This window comes from Cervus elaphus, chromosome 7 (genome assembly GCF_910594005.1).
Source record: "Cervus elaphus chromosome 7, mCerEla1.1, whole genome shotgun sequence".
Taxonomy (NCBI): Eukaryota; Metazoa; Chordata; class Mammalia; order Artiodactyla; family Cervidae; genus Cervus; species Cervus elaphus.
The window spans coordinates 28306133-28334103 of record NC_057821.1 but is presented as its reverse complement, the minus strand read 5'-3'; the positions used below and the strand labels follow the sequence as shown (position 1 = coordinate 28334103).

The 27971-nt window shown below is 43.8% G+C and overlaps 2 protein-coding genes and 1 pseudogene across 20 annotated transcripts in view; 1 reads left to right on the top strand and 2 right to left on the bottom strand.

Annotated features, from left to right (window-relative positions):
• The window catches only part of LOC122697304 (BOLA class I histocompatibility antigen, alpha chain BL3-7-like), a 210274-nt gene that overhangs the window by 52478 nt on the left and 129825 nt on the right, over positions 1–27971 (bottom strand). For 4 of the 15 annotated variants that reach the window (XM_043907965.1, XM_043907967.1, XM_043907968.1 and 1 more), the window contains exon 8: positions 12972–13383. The exons of 8 other annotated variants lie outside the window; for them this stretch is intronic. In XM_043907965.1, coding sequence (XP_043763900.1) covers positions 13379–13383 — 5 coding nt within the window. In that variant the 3' untranslated portion in view covers positions 12972–13378. Of the gene's footprint in view, positions 1–12971; positions 13384–13549; positions 13598–13739; positions 13773–14427; positions 14704–15325; positions 15602–15803; positions 16074–16379; positions 16519–27971 lie in introns of those variants that run through there. 3 more of the 15 variants (XM_043907981.1, XM_043907982.1, XM_043907984.1) reach the window with 3 other exon arrangements.
• Positions 1–27971, top strand: part of LOC122697302 (MHC class I polypeptide-related sequence B-like) — a 183139-nt gene that overhangs the window by 62979 nt on the left and 92189 nt on the right. The window lies entirely within an intron of this gene.
• LOC122697310 lies at positions 215–1357 on the bottom strand (annotated as a pseudogene).

The window sequence follows — 27971 nt, the reverse complement described above, 5'->3', positions numbered from 1 at the left end:
TGATAGAAAATTGGTGGCTCAGATGGTAAACCATCTGCCGACAATGTGGGAGACCCAGGTTCGCTCCTTGGGTTGGGAAGATCCTCTGGAGAAGGAAATGGCAACCCAATCCAGTATTCTTGCCTGGAAAATCCCATGGACAGAGGAGCCTGGTAGGCTACAGTCCATGGGGTCGCAAAGAGTTGGACACAACTGAGCGACTCAACTTAAAACTTTTAACTCTCGGCAGCCCATTCCTGAGCTCTAAGGAAGCTTGCCTTCTTCTGAGCTACCCGATCTTTTTTCTGGGCAAGTGACATTTTGGGACGGTTCCACCTCTTCTTTTTAACTTCTTTCTTAAGCTGCTTCTCATACACTGGATTCTCTCGTACTGCAGCATGAGCTTTCTTATACATCTCCTCCATCATGTCTGGAGTTTCGTTGTTCTTTATGTACTGAGAGACCTGTTTCTTGTAAGCATCCTCATCTTCTTCAATCAAGTAACACATGTAATCTGCAACATTCTGCCCCATGATGTGCTTTCAATGTACCTCAGCACTGAATTCTTTGCTTTCTGAATCATAACCAGTGAACTGTTTGGTACTGTGAGGGATAGACAAGCCTCCATCGACAGTTCCCTTTAGGGCACCAAAAACTTTATTCCCAGCAGTAGTTCTGGCAAGTCCTGCATCGAAGTTAACAGGTGAAGGCACCAGGTTGACCATCAATGCTTTCCACATTATATTCATCTCCAGTCACCTCGACTTGGCCTTCATAAATTTTGTCAATACCAAACCTATTAAGAAGCCTGCAGGCCAGCAGCAGGCCAGTACAATATGCTGCAGCATAATTTGTCAGGCCAACCTTCACACCATATTTTGGGAGTTCATGAGCATAAGCTGCACAAACTATCACATCTCCTTCTACACGGGCATAAGCAATCTGACAAATGATATCTCTGTTCGTTATACGAACGATCATTCTGTATTTAGGTGTGTTGTGCTTATTTTCATCTTGGATTACTGATCATTTCAAAGCATAGTAGCCAGTTTTGCCCTCTCGTTGTCTTCTGAATTTCACTTGATGTCTCTTGAAAGAGGCCTTGTTCTTGACAACTTTAACAAACCCCATCCTGCGGAACAGAATCCCGACTCTGCGGCTTGCCACAGAGCTGCAGGACCAGCACCTGAATACTTAGGTTTTTTTTTTTTTTTTTTTTAATGTTTTTTGTGGGTTTTTTTTGCCACACGACTCATGGAATCTTAGTTTCCCAACCAAGGATAGAACCTGGGCCCTTGGCAGTGAGAGCTCGGATTCCTAGCCACTGGGCCACCAGGGAAATCCCTGAATACTTGTTTAACGAGTATTTTAAGTTCCTGGACAAATCCTGTGTTTGCCCTCGCTTGTATGCTTTAAATTTTACTAGGGTCACATGTACTCAACTGCTAGATTTTTCATGTGGAAAACCTCTTCACAACCTTTCAAGTTTCACCGGACACTAAAAATTATATGAATAAGTAATAAACATGTTTTTTCCCCACTCATCACGTGTGTTATTTTTTTCAGACAAAATTTGTTCAATAACATCTCTATATGTCTGAGTTCAGGCTTCCCTGGTGGCTCAGTAGGCAAAAAAAAAAATGTGCCTGCAATGCAGGAGGCCCAGGTTCGATCCCTGGGTCAGGAAGATCCCCTGGAGAAGGAAATGGCAACCCACTCCAGTATTCTTGCCTGGAAAATCCCATGGACAGAGGAGCCTGGCAGGCTACAGCCCATGGAGTCAGAAGAGTTGGACACGGCCTAGCGACTAAAACCACCTTGTCTGAGTTCACATACCCACAGCACTGTGTACTAAGCCGCCAGGGAAGTCCCATAGAGGAGGTCTTAGGTGTGCAAATTCAGCAAAATGTCTCATTCAGCTCACCCCTACCCTCCCCCAAAGACTTCTAACACTTCCATACTAATAGGCTAGGTTTGTTGCAGAGCCTTTAGAATGACTAATTAGGATAAAGCTAATCCTGCTCATCTGGGTGTGGAAGATGCCCTGGTGGTATACGGCTCAGGGGAATGGGTGCTCCCGAGGATCTAGATGTGGCTGCCTCCCCTCACCCACCAAGTCTCCCAGGTTGTCTTTGTACGAAGACACAAAGGTCTCTTCCCCACTCCACCTCAAGACCCCCCAGAGGTGTCTCTCCAACCTCGCTCCCAGTCTGTCCTGCTGTGGCGCATAAAAGACATTTTCTCCCTCCATGTTCCCCTTTGTATCCCTGGACTCACCCACACGGCGACGTCTTTCTCTCCGCAGACCTCGGTCACCACTGCCTGGTCCGGAGGAGAAACCGAATATACCCAGTGGGATGCTCAGGAAACCCAGGGCGGGGCTTCGCAGGGCGGCCCTGAAGTTTTTTCTGCCGGGCCAGAGTTCAGAGGGAGGGCTGGAAATCACCTGTCCCCCAGATCTTGGGCTGAAAGAAATGAACGTTGTTCACTGATATGAATGTAGAATAAAGGAACTTCTGTGCAGGTTGGGAGCGGAGCGAGCTGCAGTTAGATTTCTGGTTCTCAAACTCCCGGATGAGAAGATGAACACCTGCCTGGTCCTCGGAAATTCTGAGCTGGTAGTTCCGAGGGGGATCTGGAATCCGACTTACTTAAACACGGTCTGGGTTGATTCTGAGATTCATGAGTAGGGAAATGATTCTTCCAGCCACCCCAACTGCACCCCTCGCTCAGGTCTCGCCCTTAGATTCTAAGAATCAAAAACCCTTCCTCCAGACTCCCTTTCACCCAGGAAGCAAAGGATCTACCTCCGAACGTTGGGTTTGAATCGGCTCTGCCGGTCTGGATAAAAATCAGTATCTAAGGATCCAGGAAATACCCACCAAGGTTCTGCCTTCTTCCACTGGAAACATAACTTAGACTTGGTGTGACTTCCTTTAAAGACTGGAGCGACTTCACTGAAGAACACAGTAACAGCAGGTCCAGGCACAGCTTACAAATTGCCCACCGAGTGCCCCCTCCCCTGTCCTCACCTGGCCTGTCTGAGGTGGATGGAGTCACCTGTGTTCACTGTGGGGCCCGAATGAGCAGGGGATATAGTTAAGACTGGGAAGTGGAGGGCAGGGAGGAGAAGAGTTGAAGAAAAGTAGAGAGAAGACAAAAAGCGGTGGACAAATCTACAGTGGAAATAAATTCTAAAACACATTTTAATTTCGAACTTAAATTTATTCTTTATGTACTTCTGTCACTTATTAAAATTTTATCCCGTTTGATCTCCCTCTGAATACTTAAGTAGATGGCTAACATGGTTTTGTTTTTGTTTTTTCGGCCTTGCTGCCTAGCATGTGGGATCTTATTTCCAAGGCCAGGGATGGAACTGTGCTCCCTGCCTTGGAAGCTCAGAGTTAACCACTGTAATACCAGGGAAAGGGGACCCCACTCCCCGGGGCTCAGCGGTTAAAAAACCGCCTGTAATGCAGGAGACATGGGTTTGATCTCTGGGGGGTTAGATCCCCTGGAGGAGAGCATGGCAATCCACTCCAGTATTTTTGCCTGGAGAATCCTGTGAACTGAGGAACTGAATCAATCATGCCTACATCATGAAACTTTCATGAAAAACCCTGAAGTGATGGAATTCAGAGAGCTTCTGGATTGGTGAACATGTCCATGTGCTGGGAGAGTGGCACTTCTCAACTCCATGGTGACAGGCTCCTGCCCTCAGGACCCTCCAGACCTCGACCTGTACCTCTTATCAGGTTGCTCACTTGTATCATTTATTATAGACTGTAATAGTAAGCACAGCATTTCCTTGAGTTCCTTGACTTGTTCCACCAAATTATCAGACTTGAGTGAACCCCTAGTTTTGTAGTCAAGTCAGATAGAAGTGCAGGTAACATGGAACTCGATGCTTGCAACTTGCCTGTGAAGTAAAGGCAGTCTGTGGGAATAAGCCCTTAAACCTGTGAGGTCTGGTGTAATTCCAGGTAGATTGTGTCAGAATTGAGCTGAATTATAAAAATTGGAGGTGCCAAGGGAACATTTCATGCAAAGATGGGCACAATAAAGGACAGAAATTAAAAAGCAGAGACATCACTTTGCTGACAAAGTTCATATAGTCAAAGCTTGGTTTTTCTGGTAATCATGTATGGATGTGAGAGTTGAACTATCAAGAAGACTGAGGGCCAAAGAACTGATGTTTTCAAACTGGGGTGCTGAGGAAGACTCTTGAGAGTCCTTTAGACAGCAAGGAGATCAAACCAGTCAATGCTAAAGGACAGCAACTCTGTATAGTCATTGGAAGCACTGATGCTGAAGCTGAAGCTCCAGTACTTTGGCCATCTGATGCGAAGAGCTGACTCACTGGAAAAGATTCTAATGATGGAAAAGATTGAGAGCAAGAGGAGAAGGGGATAAGAGAGGATGAGATGGTTGGAGGGCATCACCGACTTGGTGGACATGAGTCTGAACAAGTTCTGGGAGTTGGTGATGGACAGGGAAGCCTGGTGTGCTGTAGTCCATGGGGTGGCAAAGAGTCAGACACAACTGAGCAACTGAACAACAATAGCAATGACAACAACAACAACATAGGACAACCAGTTGGTGTCTAAGCACGGGCTGGGTGAAGGAAAAATTTAATCATCCCACAAAGAAATTCAGAGTATGAATAATCAAACACTCTAAAAAAGAGTGGATACACATAACTGATTCACTGTTCTGTACAGCAGACAGTAAAACAGTATTGCATATCAACTATACTCTAGGAAACGAAACAAAAGAGAAAAACGTGAGTAATCAAGCAAATCTCTACCTTGGATGTCATTTATTAGCCACTTGTTCTTTCAGCCAACTGCCTACAATGTACCATGTCCAGATCCAGTCCCAGATCTTTGCTCTAACAATTGAAATTTGACATTCTTTTTCTCTTCCTCCCCAATTCCGCACCTGATTAGGAACATTCCTAGATTCGGAGAATTCCACACTGGAAGAGTCTTGGTAGGAGGCAGAGACCACCTTACTCCATAAAAGAGGAAAACCCTCTTCCCCAAACATTCTTGCCAGAGGACACAGCATGAAGCTGAGGCCCCACCACTCAGGTGACCACATGTCAGACTCTCCTCAGGATGAGGTGACACAGAGAGGCTGCAGTGGTGCAGGATGTATCTGACAAGGTGTCGAGAGTGGGAGTCACACCACCACCAGTTGTCAGGAGCCGCAGTGATAGCCGTCCTCAGCGTGGGGTCCACGTCCAGCATGAGGGGCTCACTGTGTGAGCAGCGACGGCTGTGCCCCCCCAGGGGCAATGTTCCTTTGTGGGACCTGGCCTGGGGTGGACACTGTGGATCCTGTTCCTATGGAGCCTCAAGCCTGACTCTGTGCCCTTCCCCCAAATACTATAAGCCCCTATGTCATATATGCACACATATATAGTAGTTTATGCCTAAATGAGAACAACTTTGGATCCCAGTGTCTTCTCCAACAGTAAGTGAGACCTCAAGCTGGAGAGTAATTTCAGAGAGCAAGAATTTCATTACACTGAACTGTGAACCACTGTCTAAGGCTTCAACCTGACCAAACCCCGTGGCAGAGACAACTACAATATTTCTCAACATCACACCTCACAACTGACAATAGAGGTACTCCCTTTTCCTTCTGAAGGAAGGAAAAACAAAACACTTTTAAATGTGGATAAGACCCCTCTCTGGGCACTTTCTGTCACGGACCTTGATGGTTCCCAAACTGGCTGAGCACCAGGATTGCTTGTGGGGCTTCTTACAAAATGCTCAGCCTCTTCCCAGAACCACTTTCTCAGAGTATTAGGACAAGACCAAGGCAGAACTTCTTCAACCATGTAGGAATCCTGGTCTATGTATGTTCTTGCTATTAAAAGTGTGATCTGAAGACCAGCAGCAACAGCACCAACCTTGTTAAAACCCAGAATCTCTATGTCCTACTCCAGACTTTCTGAATCTTAAAAAAAAAAAACCCAAAGATGTCCAGGGGTTTCCTATACAAAGCAAGATCAGGACTCCTGGGTCTGTGTGCCTTATACATGCAGTGTCAGAACCATGCAGTCTGCTTAGGTGTGTGATCTCACCCAATTGCATAGTGCTGGGTGGGGAGTCCTTCCACTTCTACAGCCATCACTCCCTCTCTTGGTGACCTCCTCAGTTCTCAAGGCTTTAAGTATCATTATGTGGTTCAGTTCAGTTCAGTCACTCAGTCGTGTCCGACTCTTTGCAACCCCATGAACTGTAGCACGCCAGGCCTCCCTGTCCATCACCAACTCCCGGAGTTTACCCAAACTCATGTGCATTGAGTCAGTGATGCCATCCAACCATCTCATCCTTTGTCATCCCCTTCTCCTTCTGCCTTCAATCTTTCCCAACATCAGGGCCTTCTCAAATGAGTCAGCTCTTTGCACCAGGTGGCCAAAATATTGGAGTTTCAGCTTCAACATCAGTCACCCAAATCTATTTCTCCAGCACAGACATTTCTCTTAAACTCCAGACTCATTTGTCAAACTGCCAATCCAACTACCTGACTTGTATTTCTAAGAAAATCTCAGCTTCAACATCTCTTAAACCAAATGCCCATAATGTCCCCTCCTTCCAAAAATATGCTTCTTGGTCTTCCCCATCTCTGATGAGAGAATTCCATCTTTTTACTTAGATAGTCCAAAATTGAGCGTGTCCCCTTGACTCCTCTTTCTCATACCCCAGATTTAATCCTTTAGGAAATGCTGCAAAGTCCATCTTTAGAACATGCAGAGAATACAATCACTTCCCACTACATCCATAGCCCATACCCCAGTTGAAGCAATGGCCATCTCCAGCCTGGACACTGTACTAGTTGCCACCACTTACCCAGGAACTCACTCACTTCTCACCTCCCAGTTCTTTTCTCAGCCCAGCAGTCAAATGTTCCTTGTAAAGGAGAGGTTCAGTGGAATATTACTCAGCCATAAAAAAGAATGAAATAATGCCATTGGCAGTAACATGCATGGACCTAAAGATTATCATTCTAAGTGAAGTAAATCAGACAGAGAAAGAGAAATTCCATATAATATCAACCATAAGTGAAATCTATTTTTTTAAATTTATTTATTTATTTGGCTGCACTGGGTCTGAGATGCAGCACGTGGTTCTTTTTAGTTGTGGCATGTGAGCTCTAGTTCCTTGACCTGGGGTGGAACCCCAGGCCCCTGGCACTGGGAGTGTGGAGTCTTAGCCACTGGACCACCAGGGGAGTCCCTGGAATCGATTTTTTTTTTTTAAAGATACAAAAGAACTCATTTATAAAACAGGAACAGACTTACAGATATGAAAAACAAACTTATGGTTACCAAAGCACAAACGTAGGGAAGAGGGATAAATCAGGAGCTTGGGATGAACACACACACTACTATATATAAGACAGATAATCAACAAGGACCTACTGTATAGTACGGGGAACTCCACCCAATATTCTGTGATAACCTATATGAGAAAAGAATCTAAAAAAGAATGAATATATGTATATGCATAACTGAAACATTTTGCTGTACACCTGAAACTAACACATTACAAATCAACTATACTCCAATAAAATAAAAATATTAAATAAAACTATAACTTCCATCTCACTTCAGAGCAAAAGTCAAAATCGTTCCAATATACTCCAGGCCTACAAGGTCTGGCTGGACCTCTGACCTCATCTCAATTAAACTCTGCTCCAGCCATACTGGCCTTCTCATTTTAACAGGAACATACAGACATGTTCCTACCCTGGTGCATTTATCTGGAGATACCCTCTGCCTGGAAAGAAGATTCCTCAGACATCCTCGGGGATAATTCCTCACGCCCTTCAAATCTTTCCACCAACATCACCGTCCAAGTGAGGCCCACCTTGGCCACCCTAGTAAAACAACCATCTTCTCTGTTCACATACTAGATCACCATCTCCAACTCATCTTTCCCATTGTATGTGTCCTTTTGTAACAGAAAGTGAAAGTGTTAGTCACTCAGTCAAGTCCGACTCTTTGGCCCCTATGGGCTGTAGCCTGCCAGTCTCTTCTGTCCTTGGCCTTCTCCAGGCAAGAATACTGGCATGGGTTGCCATTTCCTTCTCCAGGGGATCTTCCTGACCCAGGGATTGCATCTCCTGTGTCTCCTGCATTGGCAGACAGATTCTTTACCATCTGAAATCTCAGGGAATTAACAGAACACTTTCCTTATTTACTATGTTCATTGCATATAGTCTGTCTCTTCTCACCACAGTACATGCTCCACAAAGCCAGCAATTTTTTAACTTCAATGATGTTTCCCAGATGCAAAACATTGTGTCATGTATCTGGCACACAACAGATATCAGCTGAATGAACGGTGAGTGTAATGCACCTCCCTATTTCTAGACACAGTATTGCTGGGAGCCAACACACGAGACCCTACCCCTAACAAGGCCATGATGGAGAAAACCTGATGGGCAAGGCCGATCAGGTTTTCAGGGGTTTCGAAAAGGCCAGTTCACGAGATCCCACCCATGACAAGGTCACGAGGAGAAAGCCTGACAGGCAAGGCAGATCAGGTTTTCAGGGATTTCGAAAAGCTGCCCCCCTGTGCTCACCTTAAAGATGATATCTGTCTTTCTGATGCCTGCCTCAATGGACTAGTCCCTAATTTCTGTGACACAGGCAGAAGGCCTTCCCGGATCTCTTCCCAAATAAGAATCAATTTAGAACTTTAATCAATAAGCTTCCCAGGTGGTGGTATTTCATGAGATTATCCAGGGTGAAAGGAGTGTTTTAATTTAAACTCCTTTGCTGGTAGTTTGTTAGGCAAATGCATTTATGCCCTTGGTACTAATATGCATGATTGCTTATAATATCCTAATCATAAAATAGCATAAAGAACCTGATTATATAAAAGCCCTAATAGACATAAAGCCTTTTTAAGGGGCAAAGGAGTCCTATTAGAAAACATAAGAAAAATTATTCTATAGGTGGTTATTGGGTTAAGATTTGCTTGCTGTTTTACTTGCTGTGTTTTGCTTGCTGTGTTTTTGCTTTTAATGTGCTAAGGTTGTGTTATAGAAACCATTGTTAATATAGTTAAAGATCTAGAGAAATAAGGACTTAGCCCTAGTGTGGTAACAATGAGATGGTTGTTAACTGTCAGCCAGGAGTGCTAGGCAGAAGCTGCCTCACCAAAGTCACAGAGTCAGTATGGGGTAAACTTCTTAGATAAACGTGACTGACAACTTTTGCAGAAGGATTAATTTTTGTATTAACAAGAATATAATTCTACTCTGTACTATTTCCCTATGAGACTGTTACCTTTCAGTTAAGGTCATCATAAAAATGGAAAATAGGTTTACATTCACCTGACCTGCATAAAATGTTAATAGCCCCAAGGCCAGAAGATCATGTGCTAAGAATTACTATAGAATTAGAAAGCAAAAAACATCCTGCTTTTCCTAAAAAACAAAATGATGTAATCCTAACCCTGTGTAATCATGAGTAAGCATCTTGTACCTTGAAAACGTTCTGTGAAAGGGTATAAAACCGGTTGTCAAAAAGTAAAACACAGACTTGGCCCTATCAAGGCCGGTCTCACGTGTCTTTCTCTCTCTCTCTCTCTCTCTCACCGATGCCATTCATCCTGAGGGTACCCCCTGGATCCTGCCGAGGCTGGACCCCGGCACAGTATTTATATTAATGGGACCTCAGGATAAATGTTGTTTTGTGACAATTACAGTACATCACTCCTTCATGGATCACACAGCCTTGTCGAATTCCTTTCCAACTTTGAACTATGGATCACATCCCTTCAGAGTTCAAACACTGGGAAAGAAGTACAACAAGACTGTATACTGTCACCTTGCTTATTTAACTCATCATATGCAGAGTATATCAAGCAAAATGCTGGGCTGGATGAATCACAAGATTCATCAAGATTGCCGGGAGAAATATCAACAACCTCAGATGTGCAGATGATGCCACTCTAATGACAGAAAATAAATAGGTACAAAAGAGCCTCCTGATGAGAGTTAAAGAGGAAAGTGAAAAAGTTGGCTTGAAATTCAACATTCAGAAAAGGAGGATCATGACATCCGGTCCCATCACTTCATGGCAAATAGAAGCGGAAACAGTGGAAGCAGTGACAGATTTTATTTTCTTTGCTGTTGTTCAGTTGAGAAGTCATGTCTGAATCTTTGTGATCCCATGGACTGCAGCACGCCAGGCTTCCCTGTCCTTCATCTCCTGGAGCTTGCTCAAACTCATGTCCATCGAATCAGTGATGCCATCTAACCATCTCATTCTCTGTTGTTCCCATCTCCTCCTGCCTTCAATCTTCACCAGCATCAGGATCTTTTCCAATGAGTTGGCTCTTTGCATCGGGTGGCCAAGGTATTGGAGTTTCAGCTTTAGCATCAGTCCTTCCCATGAGTATTCAGGGTTGATTTCCTTTAGGATTGACTGGTTTGATCTCCTTGCTGTCCAATGGACTCTCAAGAATCTTTTCTGGCACCACAGTTCAAAAGCATCAATTCTTTGGCACTCAGTCTTCTTTATTGTCCAACTCTCACATCTGTATACATGACCACTGGAAAAACCATAGCTTTGGCTACACAGAGCTTTGTCAGAAAAGTGATGTCTCTGCTTTTTAATATGCTGTTTAGGCTTGTCGTCGCTTTTTGTCCAAAACTAAAGGAGCAAGCAAGCATCTTTTAATTTCATGGCTGCAGTCACTGTCTGCAGTGATTTCGGAGCCCAAAAAATAAAGTCTGTCACTGTTTCCATTGTTTCCCCATCTATTTGCCATGAAGCGACGGGACAAGATGCCATGGTCTTAGTTTTTTGATTGTTGAGTTTTAAGCCAGTTTTTTCGCTCTCCTCTATCACCTTCATCAAGAAGCTCTTTAGTTCCTCTTCACTTTCTGCCATTAGGGTGGTGTCATCTGCATATCTGAGGTTATTGATATTTCTCCCAGCAATCATGATTCCAGCTTGTGCTTCATCCAGCCTGGCATTTCGCATGATATACTCTGCATGGAAGTTAAATAAACAAGGCGACAACACATGGCCTTGACCTACTCCTTTCCCAATTTTGAACCAGTCCATTGTTCCATGTCTGGCTCTAACTATTGCTTCTTGACCTGCATTCAGGTTTCTCAGGAGGCAGGTAAGGTGGTTTGCTATTTCCATCTCTTTTTAAGAATTTTCCACAGTTGGTTTTGATCCACACAGTCAAAGGTTTTAGTGTAGTCACTGAAGCAGAAGTCAATGTTTTTCTGGAATTTCCTTGCTTTCTCCAGGAGCCAACAAATGTTCACAATTTGATCTCTGGTTTCTCTGCCTTTTCTAAATCCAGCTTATATATCTGAAAATTCTCGGTTCACATACTGTTGAAGCCCAGCTTGAAGGATTTTGAGCATTACTATGCTAGCATGTGAAATGAGCACAATTGTATGGTAGTCTGAACATTCTTTGGCATTGCCTTTTTTGGGGGATTGGAGTGAAAACTGACGGTTTTTTCCCTGGATTCCAAAATTATTGCAGATGGTGACTGCAGCCATGAAATTAAAAGATGCCTGCTCCTTGGAAGGATAGCTCTGACAAACCTAGATATTAAAACCTACATATTAAAAAACCTACATATTAAAACCTACATGTTAAAAACCTACATATTAAAAAAAAGAGACATCACTTTGTGGATAAAGGTCTGTACAGTTAAAGTTAGGGTTTTTCCAGTAGTCATGTATGGATGTCAGAGTTAGGCCATAAAGAAGAGTGAGTGCCTAAGAATTCATGCTTTCGAACTGTGCTGGAGAAGACTCCTGAGAGTCCCTTGGACCGCAAGGAGATCAAAACAGTCAATACTAAAGGAAAACAATCCTGAATATTCACTGAAGCATCAGTGCTGAAGGTGAAGCGCCAATACTTTGGTCAGCAGATTCAAAGAGCCCAGTCATTGGAAAAGACCCTGATCCTGGGAAAGATGGAAGGCAAAAGGAGAAGGGAACAGAGGATGAGATGTTTAGATAGCAACACTGATTCAATGGACATGAATTCTGAGCAATCTCTTGGAGATGGTAAAGGACAGGGAAGCCTGCCATGCTGCAGTCCATGGGGTTGCAAAAAGTTGGACACGACTTAGCAACTGAGCAACAACAGCAGCAGCACAGTATCTACCCACATTCGCATCTGTGTTTTCCTCACAAGTGCTTCTCTCCCCTTCCCTCAAGAACCATCCTCCACACTACATCACACAATTATATTTTTTCTTTTCAGAAAAAAATAATAATTGACTCATAGGTCCTATTTTCCAACCCAATATAAAGCTACATTAGATGCTGCTTTATAAATCTATGAGTTTGTATTGGAGCCAGCACTAGGATTACTAGCACTAAGGGCAGGAAGAGTGGGTAGGCAAGCAGAACAGAATTCAGACAGGATCTAATCTGAGAAATTAAGCTTTCCCTCCTTCCTGCTAATTCCAGAATCTAGATCCTTTGAGAAGGTTGGGGGAAATATGGAAACAACAATCAATCAAACCCTAGAAGGAGGGCAAGACCTGGATGAACCTGAAAATCCACCTCTGGACACCAAAGTCTCCTGTGTGCATGGGCAGTCTTGGGCCTTGTGGGACCATGACAGGAAAACAACTCCTCCAGCTGTCAGAGGTGGGGGACACTCAGATGAGAATAAAACACAAACTCAGCCAAAAATCTCTAAAGAAGAAAGGAAACAACAAAGAAACACCCAAAAGATGGGAGCTGAGAACTGGATGAAGGCCTGAACCAAGACTGACCTGGAGACTTCCTCTGAGATCACAGGTCCTGGTGGGACAATGTTTTACTGAAGAGACAAGGACAAAGGACCAGAGAAGATGACCCAGCCTGGGAGTGACCATGTCAAAACCACAACGCACTGAACACTAACTGGGTACTTTACTTGGCTCCTCACAGCTTCCTCTTGCCTCACCTGCAACAGACTGAATATAGCACACACATTCTGGAAGGTTTTCAGAGTTTCCATTTATTTCCTCTCTCAAATTTTAGGAATCCTCTCCTTTATCATCCCATCAACCCCTTGTGGCACCAATTAAAAAAATTCATATATATAAATTTTATTTTCATCAAGGAAACACGGCATCATTACTCAGTGTAATGTAAAGTTAAGACAGGGATAGAGTCCCACCCAGCCCTGCCTCTGCTAGAACAGGACATTAGATGAGGGAGGAGAACACAGGTCAGGGTGGGGAGTCAGGGCAGTGGGCAGGGGTGGGCAGTCTCCCCACCTCCTCACGTTACGCTAATAGGAGCACAGACACATTCAGATGCAGCTGCAGAAAGAGGAGTCTGGGGATCTGACGTCACAAAGCAGGAGCGAGCATCACTCAGTCCTCACAAGGCAGCTGTCTCACACTGTGAGAGAAAAGAATCAGGAACCAGTTCAGGTCAGTCATGTACGGGCTGACATTCTCCACAGCCCCCCACCAACATGCTCACATGTCCCACTCAAAGACCCCCACCACCCAGTGTGTCCCCTCTGCCCCAACTCGTCTCCCAACTAGACGCTCCAGGATCTCACCTATAGGACCCACGAGAGACACATCAGAGACCAGGGGACTGTCACTGCCTGGGGGAGAGCAAAACCAGGACATGGTCAGAATCCACAGGAGAGAAACTAGAGAATGAACTTTGATGAGGGTGAACCCCCGACGGCCTCCCGTCTGCACCCTCACAAGGTGTCTCTGGAATCACACTCCCTCCATACTTACTTGCAACCTGAGTGGAGCTCCCTCCTTTTTCATCTGTGAGAAGAAAACATCATGTGAGAGGCCAGGGAGACAACTGAGTCATGAGATCCTAGGGGAACCCCCTAATCCTGGACCCCAGAAAACTTTCTGGAACCGTGACCAAAAATCCAGGACAAAATCAGGAACATGAAAGAAGGAAATGAGGGAGGACTGGACTAACTGTCCTTCTGGGGACCTGTAGTCAGTGAGGACCTTCCCCTCTGACCTTCAATTCCTGAGAAACATCTAATCTCCAACTGGAATTACGAAAGTGAAAATTCTGTCTTTCACAGGTACTTTACAAAAGGGTCAGTGTCAGTGTTAGCATCAGCTTGATTCCACAAGTGTGTGGAGGGTACTTTTCAGTAATGAAGCAGGAAAATTTCTACCTGGGCTTGAAACCCCAAGAAAGACAAGAAAACTCAGGTCCCTCCCTCCCTTCCCTACCTGAGCGCTTTTTCCTCCCCATCGCAGCTCCACCCACCACAGCTCCACTGACCAGAAGGAGATCCAGGTTAGTAATGATGCCCATGATGGGGATGGAGGGCTCAGGAGATTTTGTGGAGGAAAATGAAGGGGCCCTAACCTCAGGCTTGAGTCCTGACCTTGTAGAAGTTCTCAAGATACCTGCTTTATCTGAGAAGAAGCTCCACCCCATGCCCCTCCTTACTCCATCTCAAGGTAAGGGGCTCCGGAAGCCCCTCGTGCTGCACATGGCACGTGTATCTCTGCTCCTCTCCAAAAGGCACCACCAAGGCCGCCCACTTCTGGAAGGTTCCATCCCCTGAAGGCCTGGTCTCCACAAGCTCCATGTCCTGGGTCTGGTCCTCCCCATCACGCTGCCAGGTCAGTGAGATCTCCTCAGGATAGAAGCCCAGGGCCCAGCACCTCAAGGTGACCTCACGGTCAGAGATGGGGTGATGGCTGATGTGTGCCTTCGGAGGGTCTGAGGAAGAAGAATCAGGAAACTCACACTTTGTGTTACCTCCATGGGCCACTGAAGCAGCATCAGGTGACCATCCCGAGAATAAACAAGATAGTGGGCTTGAAAAGAAGCACAAACACCAGATATCAGCCTGGACTCCAGGGTCTGGGAACATCGCCTAGTCTTGGAAAGTTCTGGAGACAGGGTGAGAGCCAAGGTAAGAGGCTGCATGTAAAAAAAAAATACAGAGCTTTTTCTGTATTGTTCCTGACTTGAGTGGAGGCTGAGTGACTCAGAAACGCTGGACTCAAGCCTCCTAAGATGCTCTCAGGGTGAGAACAGGCCTTGAGAGAGAGTCAAGGTTCACAAGATGGCGGCCAGGGTCAAAGGGCAGCGCTGTGACCAGTTATTTCAGGGATGGTTTCCTGCTTCTTCCCCAAAGACAATGGATTCCTTAATTGTCCTTTTGAGAAATGGGGCCACTGGCAAGTCACCATGTACAGAATATGAAAACCTGGGCAGATTCCTCCCTCTCTTGACAAGAAGCTGGGGTGCTGTTCCCACAGGGACCCCAATCTCCTCTCCTCGTGGGAAGCCAGCTCCAGCCCGAGGGGAGATCAGAGAGGCCCCACGCCCCTCGAACCTGCGCGCAGCAGCGTGTCCTTCCCGTTCTTCAGGTATCTTCGCAGCCACTTCACGCACCCGCCCTCCAGGTAGTTCCTGTGTTCCTCCGCAACGCCTGCCGCCAGCCACTTGTGCTTGGTGATCTGAGCCGCCGTGTCCGCCGCGGTCCAGGAGCGCAGGTCCTCGTTCAGGGCGATGTAATCTCTGCCGTCGTAGGCGAACTGGTCATACCCGCCGAGGAGACGCCCGTCCGGCCCCACGTTGCAGCCGTACACCCACTGGAAGGTGTGAGACCCTGACCCGCCCCGACCACCCGCAGGGATTAAACCCAAACTGAAAATGAAACCGGGTCAAGTCCCCGCGAGTTCGTCCCGGGTCGGGAGGAGGGGCGGGTCTCACAGTGTTGGGGTGACCCTCGGACCCGGAGACTCGGGGCGACCCCGGGCCGGTCCCTGGGGATGGGGGTCGTGACCTGGACCCGGGTCCACGTCGCTCACCGGCCTCGCTCTGGCTGTAGTAGCCGCGCAGGGTGTTCAGGTTCACTCGGAAAGTCTGTGCGGTGTTCTTAGCCCTCTGCGTCTCCTGATCCCAATACTCGGGCCCCTCCTGCTCCACCCACCGCGCCCGCGGCTCCATCCTCGGATTCGGTGCGTCGCTGTCGAACCACACGAACTGCGTGTCGTCCACGTAGCCGACGATGATGAAGCGGGGCTCCCCGAGGCCGGGCCGGGACACGCCGGTGAGGAAATACCTCAGGGAGTGGGAGCCTGGGGGCGGGAAGAGGTGAGACCCGGCCCGACCTCCTCCCGGCGCGGATTCCGGGTCCGAGGTGACGGGGCAGGGAGGGGAGGGAGGGGCGAGGGGCTCATGAGACGGAAAAGGTCGCAGAAGGACCAGGACTTGGGGGACTGGGGAGTAAGGGGGGACAGGACAGGACGGGGGGCAGGGGGCAGGTCTGGGAGGAGACGGCGGGGTCGCTCCTTCCCTGGGGGTCCTGCGCCCCGCCCCCCGACTCCCGGGCGGTCCCCTCGCCCCTCCCCGCAGAGGCCGTTCCCTCCCGACCCCGCTCTCACCGGCCCGGGTCTCGGTCAGGACCAGGGCGCCCGAGAGCAGCAGGAGGAGGGTTCGCGGCCCCATGGCCAGCATTCTCCGTGCTTGGGGGGAAGCTGAGTCCGGCGGGTCTGTGGAGGCTTTGTAACCGGGAACCACGGGGACACTGATTGGCTGCTTGAAACCGGACACCCAGTGGGAGTGAGAACTGGGGCCGCGTTACGAGTGTCCAGGCAGGAGGGCTCGACACAGGTTGTGAGAGAGAAATGAAACTCGGGAGGCTGGGAATCTCCGACACTGACCGACCCCGCCCCAGACACAGTCCTGCACCCTGAGAGCCTCTGGGGACGTGGGATTTTGCCCTGATCCCTCCCCTCCTGCACCGAGAGGTCTTTGTCACACTGTCTCCCTGAGTCCTATCGATATTTTCCAAGGATTTTCTAATTTTTCTAAGATATTTTCTAATATTATTTATTAGAAATAATAAAGTTTAAATTCTTTCATTAGTTTAGAATAATGTTAGTAACCCGTGCATCTAATATGAAAAATAAGTTATTTCCCAAAACAAACGTGGTAGTGGGAACAGTGAAGCTTTTTACGTTTTTATATTTTTACTATTCCCTTTCTTCCCGTCTCATTAGAAGACCACTGGATTTTCACCTTTGCTTCTACGTTGAATCCGTTATTTTGATTGAAATCTATGAAAATAAAATGGCCCACATATATGTAGGAGTAGTATTTTTAATAAGCTTTTCAGGTAATTATGTAAATTCATCTTTGATACAAATCTAAAACTATAGAACTGGTAGTTTCTTAAAGATTATTTTCAAAGTGGGCCTGAAACTATATCATTGACTATTTACTGCAGTAAATAGTCCCTAAGCCTTTTTTCCATATTGACTCTCTTAAACTACTATAAGATTTTTTGTAAGTAATACATTGTTTCGCTAAGTTAAATAAATCTTCCAGTGTCATTCACTCTTTCAAGTGAAGTTTGTATTCCATGCAAGGGAGGGTAGTTCAGCTCATGCAGATTATTTTCCTTGGGTCTCTGGTCTTTGGAATGTAGCAGAAGCACTTGACCTGTACTTCCCGTGTCATCATAGAAGATACTTTTGGTTCTTTGGAGGAAAAAAAAACTATTTATTAGCATTTTGAGATGTGACCATAAACTTTTAATTTTCCTGAGGGAAGCAGCTCATTTTTGCAATAAGAAATGCAACATAACAATATTTGTGCAAGATGCATGTTAAGATTAAAACACCATCTTCTGAATTTAATCTAAACATGAGAAGTTTAACAGACCACTATTCATGTTTTTTTTTTAATTACTGTAGCACAAGTGAATAATAGCCAATTTTTGAATTATCATAACATTCTATACTTCATTATAACATGACATACTTTACTTCTGTCCTCTTGCAGAGCATCAGGCCTTTTAGAGCATCATCAGAGAAAGTGCGACATTCACCAAGCTTGCTCACTTCAGAGAAAGCACATACCTATTTTATGCCAATAGGTTTACATTCATTGTTCAAGAAAAGCAGCATCATTAAGATAGAGTCATGTAGAACTTTACTTGTCCATGTAATTATTTCCTGTCAATTAAATCCCGTATTTAAGCTTTAGCTCCATAGGATCTGGTGTTAGTTTACTAAGGATATCAGAGGTGTCCCCAGATCCCTAGAGTGGACAACACACAGTAGGACAATCAAGGAGGCCAAAGTAAGCATGAGAAGTTAGAGCAGATGGAGAGATTTGATCTGGGGAGTACCTGGAACTAGGTGGGTCCTGGCTGAGGGGTGCTATGGGAAGGCTCTCCAGTGTCCCAGGCCTAGCAGGAGAGGTGGCAGCTGATTTATGATGTCCTCCTGTCAGGACAGCTCCAGGAGAGTCCTGATTTCAGATACATTCTCAAATCTGTCCGGTCCTGATCCCAAATGTGTTCATTCAGCAGTATTGGCATGTCTGCTTTGCCCAGTGCTGGGCTGGAGGCCTGTCATACATTCAAAACCAAGATGTAGACTCTACTCTCACATGGCTAAGCACCAGGTTATAATGGAATACAGTGTAGGCTGTTGTTGGCAGAGAAAAACCAGTAACTAAACTCATCACCTCATCTCTCTCTCACAATTATTACAACCATTGCTCATTATTCTCACCCTGTTGTTTCTTAGAATATATAGGATTTTAGCAAAGTTCCGCCAGGAAGGCAGACTTTGTGCTTTGGGGACAGGAGATAGTGTGGACCCAACCTTGGCTCTGCTCCGCAGATCTCCCTCTCTGGATGACTTTACTGAGATCTACTGTCCACCTTCACATGGTCTCCTAGGGTGTCACGACATTCCCAATTGTCTTCTGAGCAGACCACTTGGTCCCCAAAGATTCATATCACAAAGCAGGGGCAACATGATTGAAAAACATCTCTAGTACATTACATAGACTGTCAAAAGCTGTTTTACACAGATAGATGTTTATAGATGATAGAGAGAGACAGGGCAGGACAGAGGTGGGCACAGATGAGCGATTGAACACATAATTTTACATGTCTGTGTGTCACAGAGACAACTTATATCAGGAGCACATCTTACGTTTGTTACCTGTAGTGGACTTTCAATAGCTTCCAAGAGAGGTTAAAGAAGAAAAGCAAATCGATGTACCTTAAAGAAATCCTCTATGTTTATAAAACAAGTTCTGACTAAGCCTAATTTGGAGAGGACAACTAGAGAAGGGGGCGGTGTGTTCCTTGTAAGCAGTAACTACCGCCCTCTAGTGGTAAAGTGAGGAATGGCATGAGTGCTGCAGGGCTCCTTGACAAATATGGAAGCCCATTTCCCAACTTGTCAGCTTCACAGTCCTGCTGTTAGAGCAAACCAAGGTTTGTAAGATTCGGTGTTCGCGGGTGCCTTCTAGAGGAAGTCATTGTCTTGACTAAGACACAAGAGGCAACTTTCCAAGTGCAGTGTTTCAGAGAGTATTGCCTGAGCCCGTGAGTCAGGTGGTGGGGTCCACAGGAGAGATTAGAGAGGAGGTCTCTGCCTCATGGGTCATGCAGAGAGAGAGAGGGTGGGAATGCGCTGGGTTCACTTGTCTCCACCACAGCTCTGTGTATCTGTTGGGGAGAAGTTCGTCTATCCAAGCAAAGCAGTATATGGCATTTTTCTGTTTATACTTACAAGAAAATACTTTAGAAAATAGAGAACTATATCACTCACCATATCTGTATGATTTCATCTGGATTTATATAGCTTTCTAAAAAATTGGATTACCTTATCTTACTTGACTCTTTTTCATTTGAGTAATTGTTCCAACCATTCATAACTTTAGAGTGTACAAATGTAATGAATTCAATATGATACTATTTCTTATGACACCTTGTACTTAAAGGCCCTGCTTCCAAGCTCTTGTTCCAGCTTCCCCCACGGGTATCCTGTTCTTTTCTGAAAGTGGAGTCCAAATCTTATCATCTCCAGGCACCTTCCAATCTAGAATCACTCTATGAACTTCCAGAAGACGTTCTCTTTATCCTTTTCTCCTGGGATGGCAGGCACTTCCCACCGTGTCTTATCTCCTTCTGTGGATTCAGAGCTTCTCTCTGACCAAGATGCTGCTCAATCAATTCTCAGGCCATTCTTTGCACAGAGCTTGGTGTCTGGTAAACAGTCACTAAACATTTGAAAGCTAAATAAATTGAAATGAATACTCACTGTTGCTGATGATTTTAATTGTTCTTGGCGACACATGGGGAAGACTTCCCAGCCTCCTTTGTGGTCCCAGGACCATGTCGCTGTCAATGGAGCAGGAGAGGACCTGGTGTGTGTCCTTTCAGACCTGGCGCATCACGATCTCTCACATGCATTTCTCCACATTCTCGCTCCTTCTGCTGAAGGATGCTGGTGGGGCTGAGGTCTAAGCACATGGGAATCCTGAGAAGCAGGAGGGGCTCAGAGGGCTCATGCCGGTACCAGGCACCAGTTTGGGGGTGGACTCCAGGTATCCTCTGGTGAGTGTCTCTAGACTATTTTAAGAGTGATGCTTTCATCTTTATCTCTGCCCTGCTTCTCCGCCGTGAGTATCACATTTTGGGGACCATCTCAGTCTCCAACTTCCCTTTCCTCAGGATGAGGGGCTGCCAGGAGCTCCAGCACCTCAGTGGCTACAGGAGATACTTTTACAATATGGATTTGAAGAACTTCCCTGGTGGTCCAGTGGCTAAGACTCTGAGCTCCCAAGGCAGCGGGCCAGAGTTCAAACCTTGGTTGGGGAACTAGATCTCACACGTTGCAACTAAAGATCCCATATGCCAACTAAAGACCCCATATTCTGCAGCTAAAGAACCCACACCCTACAACTAAGACCTGGCACAGCCTAAATAAAGAAATAACTGCTTTTTCAAACTGGTGCCTTGGGAAATAGACATCAATAAAGTCAAGTACATTAAAAGAAAAAGAAATAAGTTTTGTAAAAATGTCAATGTAAAAATAAGAATTTTAATTTATTTATTAATATTTATAAAATTTATTTTACTGAATTATAGTTGTTTTACAATACAGTGTTAATTTGTGCTATACAGCATAGTGATTCAGTTATATATGTATATATATACACATATTCTTTTTCATATTCTTTTCTGTTATTATTTATGAACAAACAATAAGAATTTTTAATGTGTCAATCAAGACATTTTGAAGCAAAGTTTTTTTCCCTGCAAGTAAGTTGTGGTGAAAATAATTACTGTTGCAGTTTGCTACCATGGTCTCCATTATTGTGAAGTTTTACCTCAAAGTAAATGTCAACATAGTGAAAAGTCACATAATATCTTAGTAATACTATGTAAGTAGGTTGCACCCCATGGATCTCATAAAAGGGTCTCGGTGACGTCAAGGATTCCACAGACCACATCGAGAACCACTCTTTTGAATAAATCAGGGAATCTCCCAACTGATCACTGCCTTTGCCTCCTCTTCATTTCAGAGAATCCTTCTCCTTGAACTGGACTTCCTGCCTCCACAAACTCAGCTGAGGGCCTTGCCCCTTGGCTGCTCTGGAAGAGAACTCACCCTCTAGAAAGCAATGCCATAGAGTGTCCTCAGTCTGGGAAAGGTGTGGGGGGAGACAGGTATTTCCCCTTTGGGACTGGGACAGTTTGTGCCTGAAGGCACCATCTGCACTTACAACTAATTTTGGTTTTATTTCACACCAACTTACCACTATTCATACCCAGACAGAAATCTGACATAGTGTCTAAGAGAAATAATATTGACTCTTTCACCTCACATAGTCTAATGCATCTGACCTGAGGCCCACAAAGCATGAAGGGCAGTCCTGTCCAACAAAACGTTCTGTGATGAAGGAATTGTTCTATATCTGTGCTGTCCACTCAGGGAGCCACTAGCTACATGTGGCTATTTCAGCACCTCAAACGTGACTATTGTGATGAGTGCTTTTATTTTATTTAATGAATTAATTGTTCAAATATTTTTATTTATTTTGTTGAAGTCTTGTTGATTTACAATGTTGTGTTAGTTTCTGCTGTACAGAAAAGTGACTCAGTTACACGCATTTATAGGTTCTTTTCTATATTCTTTCCCATTATGATTTATCTCAGGATGTTGAATAGGGTTCCCTGTGCTATCAATGTTTATCCATTCTATTGTTTTTTTAAAAACACTTATTTATTTATTTACTTGGCTGCGTTGAGTCTTAGTTACAGCACACAGGATGTTCACTGCGTAGTGTGGGATCTTTTTCATTGTGGTACACGGGTTCAGTTGCTCTGAGGCATGTGGGAGCTTAGTGCCCCGACCAGAGATTGAACCCTGTGCCTGGTATTGCAAGATGGATTCTTAACCACTGGATCACCAGGGAAGTCCCCTGTTTATCCATTCTTTTTGTAATAGTTTGCAGCTAACTAACCCCCAACCCCCAGGCCATCATTCCCCAGCTCCCTCCCTCAGCCCCCTTCCTCTTGGCAACCAGAAGTCCGTTCTCTGTATCTGTGAGTCTGTGTCTGTTTTAATTTTATTTAATTCAAATAGCCATATATGACTAGTAGCCAGCATATCGGACAGTGCATGTCTAGAATGTCCTTAACTTTCACTCTCTTCCTCCCAAAAGTTATTGTGTGACCCATAGATTGATGCCTATTAAAATACAGTCTTTACATGAATATAGTGGGTTTGTATATGTGGCTCTTAGATACAGCCTTAAAATGTAGCATGCACAGAAAGTTTCATTAATATGTATTTTAACAACTAGAATGTTCAGACAGTAAGCAGACCATGGTATATCACCTTAAGGTTATAAGATCCCACAGGCCACAGAGCAACTAAGCTAGCATGCTCTAACTATTGAAGTTCACCTGCTCTGGAGCCCATGTGCCACAATCCATGTACAGCAAAGGAGAAAGGAAGCCCCCTCGTGCTGCAACTAAGACCCAAATCAGCCGAACAAATATATATATAGATATATATATCTATACATATATATATAAAGCAAAAGAATAAAGAGTGGGGACGGAGGTAGTAGAGGGGACTGAGGAGGGAGGAGGAAGTGAGCTGACTCAGCAAGCAGCTTCTGGAGCATGCAGGGTGGGGGCCACTGAGGTCTGAGCTCAACAGCTTAGACAGAGACAGTTCCAGCACCTGGGCAGCTGCCGGAAGATGAAAGTAAACTAAAAGTAAATGCAACCAAATATCTCCTGTGTGAGGATTACAGTTCTTTTAACTTTGTCTTTTATCACTTTCAACCCTTTGTAACTTATTTTCCAGTGAATATATATGACATGTGTTATACATATACATCATAATCAGAACTATAAAACTTCATTTAAATTTTTAAGAAGGAAGGCAGGTGGGTAGACAAGTGAAGAGCTGGGGACACAAGGCTGGACATCCGGGGCTCCGTGCCTGGACTCCAGGCAGTGACTCACACGGTCTTTTCATCTCTTCTCAGGACCAAGTTCCTTGTGGAGGCCAAGCAGAATCTTAGCCTTCTTTTGAGAGGTGTGGTCATCTATTAGCACTTTGTCACCTCTTTGATGCTTTGAAGACAGTTTTTGTATTTTCCATGGCATTTTCAGCTACTTGCAGGGGGCAGAATTGTCTGTACAAGTCAGCCCATCATTTCCAGTGGTGGAATTTCTATGAGAACAGCTCAGCTGACATATGATGGGTCCTGGAGTAGAGAATGTGCATCCTAACACTTGACCTGAAGGTGATCGGTCAAGAGTTTTACAAGGGCAGGGATTTTCAGCTCATTTTTCAAAAGCATTATTTAACTCCACACAAGAGAATTGAAAAGATACTGCAGAATAGACAAAATAACTAATTCATGTTCTCCCTCCATTCCCCAGTCACCCAAGTCCTCTATTTAGAAACCCTTGCAGTTAGGAATTTCTTATTTCTCTTCTCAGAAATGTATGTATAGGCATTCATGAATACTGTTATGTCAGGAAAAGAGCTCAGGGCATAGACAGGAACAAATTATTTGCAAATTCACATATATGAAAAAGAACTTGCTTTGGAATATACATAGAACCATTACATTCAACAATATGAAAATAAACAGCAATTTTATGAAGCAATTTTATGAAGGAAAGTCTGAATAGACACCTCTTCAAGATGATATGACATTTTGGTCAGGATATTTATACAGTCCTACAAATTAGTGAGGACCCCAAGGATAATTTTGTTTATGTGGTTACTTCTATCGATATTTTCCGTAGTAGAAATAACAGTTTAAAAAATTTTAACTAATTTATTTAGAATAATGTTAATAACCCATGATTTTTATATGAAAAATAACAATTTCTCCAAATAAACCCTATTGTGGGAACAGTGGAAGTTTTTAATTAGTATATTTTGGCAAGTCTTTTCCTTGTCTGTCTCACTGGATTCTATGTTAGCTTTTGCATTGAATCTGTCATTTTGATTGAAATCTATGAAAATAAAAAGGACTATACTATGTAGGAGTGACATTTTTAATAACCTTTCCTGTTATTTGTGGATGTTTATCTTGATACAAAGCTAAAACTACGCAAGTGATAGTTTCTTATAAGTTATTTTCTCAGTGGACCTGAAACAATATCACTATTTCCTATTCTGTTACATTAAAATTCATAAGCCTATTTTGCACACTGGATGTCACTTGTACTAATGTAAGATTTTTAAAAAGTAATTCATTGTTTCACTAAGTTTTATAGATCTTCCAGTGTCATTCCTTCTTTCAAATAAAACCTGCATTCCATGAAAAAGAGGGTAGTTCAGCTCATACAAATGATTTTCCTTGGGACATACGACTTTGGAATGTAGCAGAAATGCTTGTTGTTGTTGTATACTTCCCATGTCATCATAGAAAATAGTTCTTTTTAAAAAAAAATAACCATTTATTAGCATTTTGAGATACGACCACAAGCCTATTATTTTCCTAAAAGAAGCAGCTCATTTTTATAGTAGGGAAAGCAACAGATGTATATGTTATATATATATACACACACATATATATATATATGCAAGGCATATATTAAGATTAGAACACCATTTTCTGAATTTTGTTCAAGCATGAAAAACTTGAAAGGCCAATATTCACACCAGTTTTTGTTTTTTTTTTAAGTATTGATAGTTTTTGATACTTTGAAATAGCAAGCCAGGGAAACAGGAGAGCAACCTGGATTAAGTATTAGCAATCAATAAAGTTTCAAATGATGCTAAGACATTAGCTACCAGGTAATCCAGAAAGATTGTTCTAAGGGAAAGAATTGCAAATGCAACATTTCTGAAGGAAGCATTCAAAATGGTTAGAGCATATATGTCATTAAAATGTTATATCTCAAAATGAGAAAGCTGACATTCACATTGACACAAAAGAATTCTAGAAAACAGTGTAAGATTCATTAATATTAAATCTCATTAATAACATTAATGAGAAGATTATTAAGAAGTGTCAAGAATATACTGAAGAACTCTACAAAACAGGTCTTAAAGACCCATCTAACCAAGATGATGTGATCACTGACCTAGAGCCAGACATCCTAGAGGGTGAAGTCAAGTGGGCCTCAGGAAGCATCACTATGAACAAAACTAGTGGAGGAGATGGAATTCCAGCTGAACTATTTCAAATCTTAAAAGATGATGCTGTTAAAGTGCTGATCTCGATATGCTGGCAAATTTGGAAAACTCAGCAGTGGCCATAGGACTGGAAAAAGTCCGTTTTCATTCCAATCCCAAAGAAGGGCAATGCCAAAGAATCTTCAACCTACCACACAATTGCACTCATTTCACACACTATCAAGATTATGCTAAAAATTCTCCAAGCTAGGCTTCAACAGTATGTGAACCAAGAACTTCCAGATGTTTAAGCTGGATTTAGAAAAGGCAGAGGAATCAGAGATCAAATTGCCAATATCCGCTGGATCATAGAAAAAGGAAAAGAGTTCGAGAAAAACATCTGCTTCATTGACTACACTAAACCCTTTGACTGTGTAGATCACAACAAACTGAGGAATATTCTTCAAGAGATGGGAATACCAGACCACCTGACCTACCTCCTGCAAAACCTGTATGCAGGTGAGGAAGCAACAGTTAGAACTGGACATGGAACAACAGACTAGTTCCAAATTGGGAAAGGAGTACATCAAGGCTGTATATTGTCACCCTGCTTATTTAACTTATATGCAGAGTACATCATGTGAAATGCCAGGTTGGATGAAGCACAAGCCTGAATCAGGATTGCCAGGAAAAATATCAATAACCTCAGATATGCAGATGACACCACCCTTATGGCAGAAATCGAAGAACTAAAAAGCCTTTTGAGGAAGGTGAAAAAGGAGAGTGAAAAAGTTGGCTTAAAACTCAACATTCAGAAAACTAAGATCATGGCATCTTGTCCCATCACTTCATGGCAAATAGATGGGAAAACGGTGGAAACAGTGAGAGACTTCATTTTCTTGGGCTCCAAAATCACTGCAGATGGTGACTGAAACCATGAAATCAGAAGATGCTTGCTCCTTGGAAGAAAAGCCATGACCAACCTAGACAGCATATTAAAAAGCAGAGACATTACTTTGCCAACAAAGGTCCATCTAGTCAAAGCTATGGTTTTTCCAGTAGTCATATATGGATGTGAGAGTTGGACTATAAAGAAAGGTGAGCAACAAAGGATGGATGCTTTTGAACTATGGTGTTGGACAAGACTCTTGAGAGTCCCTTGGACTGCATGGAAATCAAACCAGTCTATCCTAAAGGCAGTCAGTCCTGAATATTCATTAGAAGGACTGATGCTGAAACTGAAGTTCCATTTCTTTGGCCACCTGATGCAAAGAGCCAACTCATTAGAAAAGACCCTGCTCGTGGGAAAAATTGAAGGCAAGAGGAGAAGGGGAAAACCAAAGATGAGATGATTGGATAGCAAAACTGATTCAATGGACATGACTTTGAGCAAGTTCCTGGAGATAGTGAAGCACAGGGAAGCCTGGCGTGCTGCAGTGCATGACGTTGCAGAGTTGAACAGGACTGAGCAACTGAACAACAAAAATAACATTAACTAAGTTCCTTTCAGAAGAACAAAGAAATTTGGAAGTTTGAAGTCATGCTGAGCATAATTATTGTTCTCCGATGATATTCAAACTTCTAAAGGTCCCTAAAAAGACAGTTTATTGTTGCTGTTTTTATCACATTTCATTTGTGTTTTTTCATCCTCATTTTGTTCTATCATTCATTCTGTCTCCAGGAAAATGTGCACGTGAAATGTCACAATAAGCTTTCATTTCAATAATTCCACATAAAATGTTGTACAGTTAGGATAAACATGAATAAAGAGAAAGCACCAGATGCAAAACTGTAGGAGTCCTCTGCTTTACTTGGTCTGCGTGACTGGAAGTTTAAAGGGCAATGACTTAAGTTTGTAATGATTAAACATCGATCATCATCTTTCATTTCTGACCTACCACCTTGAAGCTTTATACATTTATACTAAATGGACAAAATACTCTAATATGATCTTCTTTGACAGTTTCCTGGAAGAAATGGTTAAATCTAAACTGAAAGTGTTTGTGAATACTGGTGGCAGCTTTACAATGTAGACTGCAAGCAACAAATTGCCCTTTCTGTCTTGAATCACAGCTAACTTCAGTTTATAAGTATCATTAAGAGATGTTCCACTAGTTTCATCACAATGTCAGACAAATCTGAATTCAGTTCCAACATTTGCCACTGCTATACATCTGTCTATCTACCTATCGATCTTCTTGTCATAGTCTTCATCTACCTTTCAACCTACTATAAATATTCAATACTGATCATGACAATCACATTAAAAATGTCTACTTGTATCTCTTTATTCACAAATGAGACGAATTCAATGACATGGCCAAAATCATAGGCCTAGCTTATTGGTGATAATCCAGAGCCCTCTTGTTGTTGTTGTCCGACTCTTTGCTGCCCCATGGACTGCAGCACGCCAGGCTTCCCTGTCCCTTTGCTGAAACTCATGTCCATTGAGTCAGTGATGCCACCCAACCATCTCACCCTCTGTCGTCCTCTTCAACTCCTGCCTTCAATCTTACCCAGCAGCAGGGTCTTTTCCAATGAGTTCATTCTTCAAATCAACTGGTCAAA